Genomic DNA, 3,724 nt, shown 5'->3' with positions numbered 1-3,724 from the left:
TGTTGAATTTAATATTGAGCTTTATTAAATCTTCAAGAGTTTTATTGGTTGTCAGGAGTCTTCAAGAATAAATTTGCAACCTCAAATAAGTCTAAGTCAGATACACAAGTGCATATATCATTTCCTGCACCTAAGTTTACTAATTCTAGACATCTTCAACGTCCATCTACACCAGGTTAGATATCTCAACTCTCTTACTAATTTGTTTTCCATCTATATTCAACAAATTGATTCATTTTCCAAAACTAAACAGGTTCTTCATTTCTATTTCCCCATCCACCTCCAACTGCCCTCAAAGAAGTAGTGAACATGCTCCCCCTCCACCTCCATTTGCACCCCAACCAAGTACTGAACAAGATCCCATTTCATCTGCACCTACACCTCAACCAGGTAATGAAAAGGATCCCCCTCCACCTGCACCTGCACCTCAACCAATTAATGAACATGCTCCCCTTCTATCTGCACATGTACCTCAACCAAGTAATTTACGTTTCACATATTTATGCACACTTGTTTTTTTTTTCATTCAACTAATTTACTTCCAGGAATCTTGAAAGTGAGGATATCTTCAACTAGTACATCATGTGTATATTCTGAAAGTGAAGAGGAAGAAAGTGAGGAGTCTGAGTTGCAAGAAGATCACAGAGGCTTGTAGCACGAAAAAGAGCATGGTTGTTTGATGTTATTGGTATGCAACTACTTAAATTATGTGTTGGAACACAGTTTTAATAACTCCATGTCAGATTGAAACTTTTGTATATATGTATTGTAACTTGGATTTTGATCATGCAGATTTTTAGTTAAATCTACACTATTTAATTTGTTTTTCAAACTTTATAGATGATCAAGGAAAGATAAATACAAAACAGCCAATGATGTATGGAATTTACCTACAAATGAAAGGATTATTGTGCAATGGAATAATGAGGGTCAACCAATTGGAGATAGTGGAGCATTATTGAATAGGTTTTTTGGAGGAAGATTCCTAAAGATTATAAAGAAGATATACTTAAAAACGTTATTCAGGTAAGGAATGTAAAAGTTGAATTTATAATTTAATTATACCATGATTGTTGTTAATTTTAATTGTTTCATGTTTTGAAGGTTAAGTTTGATGTCCATTCTGATGTTCATGTAAACTATGTTCTCAAATCACTTAACACAAAGTGGAGAGACCATCGACAAGAATTGTGGCAACAAAGGAATGATGGTACACGTACTAGAGATGAATTGATCACAATGGCTCCAAAAGGAATAGATAGAGACCAATGGGCTTCTTTTATTGACTATCGTCTAAATTCAAAAACAAAGGTATAATTGAAACTTTTTTTCATCAACCTTATTCATTATTATTAATTTTTATATTTTGATGATTAGGACCATGCCCTCAAAAATAAAAACAATAGGGCAAAGCAAACCATTTCTCACACTAGTGGATCTAAGAGCCTTGCAAGGAAAAGAGATGAAATGGTGATAATATTACATATCTTCAAATTAAATTTATGTTTTAATTTTTTGAATTGTGTCATAAAATCTGATGATAACCCGATCGCAGATCTATCTCCGAGAACACCAATGACCCATGTAGCTGATCCATTAGGTCGTCAATTCTCGGGAGCGGATACTTATTCTTGATTGTCATCTTGTTCAGTTGCTTGTAGTCCACACACAAGCGCGAACTCCCATCCTTCTTCTTCACCAACAACACTGGTGCTCCCCAAGGCGAAGTGCTGGGTCGGATGAACTATTTCTCCATCAGCTTTTCTATCTGTTTCTTAAGTTCCACTAATTTCGCCGGAGCCATACGATATGGAGCCATCGACACCGGGCCCGTTCCTAGAACCAGGTCAATGGAGAACTCCACCTCTCTACTGGGAGGCAACCTTAGTACCTCATCCGGAAACACGTCTTCAAAGTCATGTACCATAGGTATAACTGATGTTCCTTCTCTCTCTCCCACCTCCATACGGGCGAAGATTATGAAGCATTGTGCGCCACTCTAGATCTCCTTCACCACTCTCTGAAGAGACACCAACTCTAGTTCCTCTCAGTCGAGGAACAACAACCTCTTCTCCCAACAATCTATCAGAATGCGATTGGTAGAGAGCCAATCCATCCCTAAGATCACCTCCAACTCCTGTAGAGGCAGGCATATTAGATTTACCTTGTACTTGCGTCCCTCCACCTCTACTAGAAGCCTAGCACACAAGGACGACATCCTGACCAGACCCGACGCCGGGGTAGATACTGCAATTTCACACTGTAGCTCACGCACCGGCAGACCCAAACGCTCCACACAAGTAATTGACACAAATGAGTGTGTCACTCCATAATCAAACAGTACACACAAAGATTCACCCGTTATCATGCATCGACCCATAACAAGATTACCTGAGCCTGCAGCCTCTGCTCCGGTCATGGCATATACCCTGCCTGTCGCCTGTGGCCTATTGCCTCTATCTCTCCGCTGGTGCTGGTGAGAAGCCTGAACTGGAGGGCGTGCTGCTGCCCTAGCAAGGGTGGGACAATCCTTCCCAAAGTGGCCCTCCTTGCCACAGTTGTTGCATCTGCGGTAGCCCTCCATGCGTGGGCAAGCGCTCCTCAAATAAGGACCTCCACATATATAGCACTGGACTCTACCCTGCTGGGGGAAAAGACCCCTGGGCCCCTGAGGCTGATGGTGAGGTCTGTCGTATGGTCTCCTCCGCTCGTCATGTTTGGGCTTGGACCCAGATGGCCCACCAATCCTCTGAGGCTGTTGAGATCGTTGGCCCTCCACCTCATTCTTCATTTTCTCCATTACTCTGGCCTTCTCTACCAGAGCAGCAAAATCCTTGATACACAAGGGTGCCACCATCAAGCGAATGTCTCCCATGAGGCCGTTCTCAAATTTTCGGCATCTCCACTCCTCATCGAGCGGCAAGGTATAGAAGCGGCTGAGGTGCTTGAATTTATCAGCATAGTCAGCTACTGACTTCCCTCCCTGTGTGAGTTGGAGGAATTCCACCTCCTTGGCATATTTGACGCTGTCTAGCAAGTACTCGGAGAGGAATCTCCCCCTGAATGCCTCCCAAGTCACAGGCTCGCCTCGCTCCTCCATGATGGACTTCATGCTAATCCACCAATGTTCAGCCTCTCCGCTCAGCATATAAACTGTAAACGCCAACCGGTTATCTGTCGGGCACATCTTCGCATCGAAGATTCTCTCCAGGTCCTTCAGCCACTAATCGGCTGCATCTGGGCTAGTCTTCCCGTTGAACTTCATGGGATGGTGTTTCAGGAAGTCTTCCAGACTCAACTCCCTGACTAGTGGTCGTGGCTCTGGGCCAAACACAAGGGCAGTCGCCCTGTTCTCCTCCAGCTGGCGGAGTGCCTCCATGTGCTGCCGATGGGAATCCTCAGCAGCTGCCCTAGCAGCCTCCATCTGCTGCATCACAAGTTGTTGCTGCTCATGCGACGCTGCTTGTCGCTGCATGGATGCTTCATGCTACTGCATCATCGCGGTGCTCTGCTGCGTCATGGCAGCCACAATCGCCTCTATTGCCTTGGCGATATCGGGCACGTCACCCTGGGATGATTGCGAAGTCGTACGAGGAGGTGCCATAGTTCATTGGCACACAGAAAATCACTTGGTTAGGCTCGATAAAGACAAGAATTTAACTAAGAACACTTAGAAGACACAGAGAAAGCTAAGCGGACATCTAAGTCCACAAACCTAAGGAAT

The 3,724-nt window shown here is 44.0% G+C and overlaps 1 protein-coding gene across 1 annotated transcript; it reads right to left on the bottom strand.

Annotated features, from left to right (window-relative positions):
- Positions 1-1,744: 1,744 nt before the first annotated feature.
- LOC114184438 lies at positions 1,745-3,187 on the bottom strand. The gene is made up of 4 exons (XM_028071747.1): positions 2,855-3,187; positions 2,614-2,755; positions 2,165-2,505; positions 1,745-1,891 (listed from the first exon to the last, which is right to left on the bottom strand). Exons 1-4 carry the CDS (start codon positions 3,185-3,187, stop codon positions 1,745-1,747), a joined length of 963 nt encoding a protein of 320 aa, XP_027927548.1.
- Between the last annotated feature and the right edge of the window lie 537 nt (positions 3,188-3,724).

The sequence above is a fragment of the Vigna unguiculata genome, chromosome 5, assembly GCF_004118075.2.
Source record: "Vigna unguiculata cultivar IT97K-499-35 chromosome 5, ASM411807v1, whole genome shotgun sequence".
NCBI lineage: Eukaryota > Viridiplantae > Streptophyta > Magnoliopsida > Fabales > Fabaceae > Vigna > Vigna unguiculata.
This window is presented reverse-complemented; position numbering and strand designations above follow the sequence as displayed.

Excerpts from the sequence above, each read along its gene's own strand:
- LOC114184438 (XM_028071747.1), bottom strand. The coding sequence starts at position 3,187 with ATGTGCCCGACAGATAACCGGTTGGCGTTTACAGTTTATATGCTGAGC. Across the intron at positions 2,756-2,854 it reads TGGGAGACATTCGCTTGATG|CCTCAGAGGATTGGTGGGCC; the intron begins GTGGCACCCTTG and ends CGATCTCAACAG. Across the intron at positions 1,892-2,164 it reads TGGAGGGACGCAAGTACAAG|GTACTAAGGTTGCCTCCCAG; the intron begins GTAAATCTAATA and ends TTTCCGGATGAG.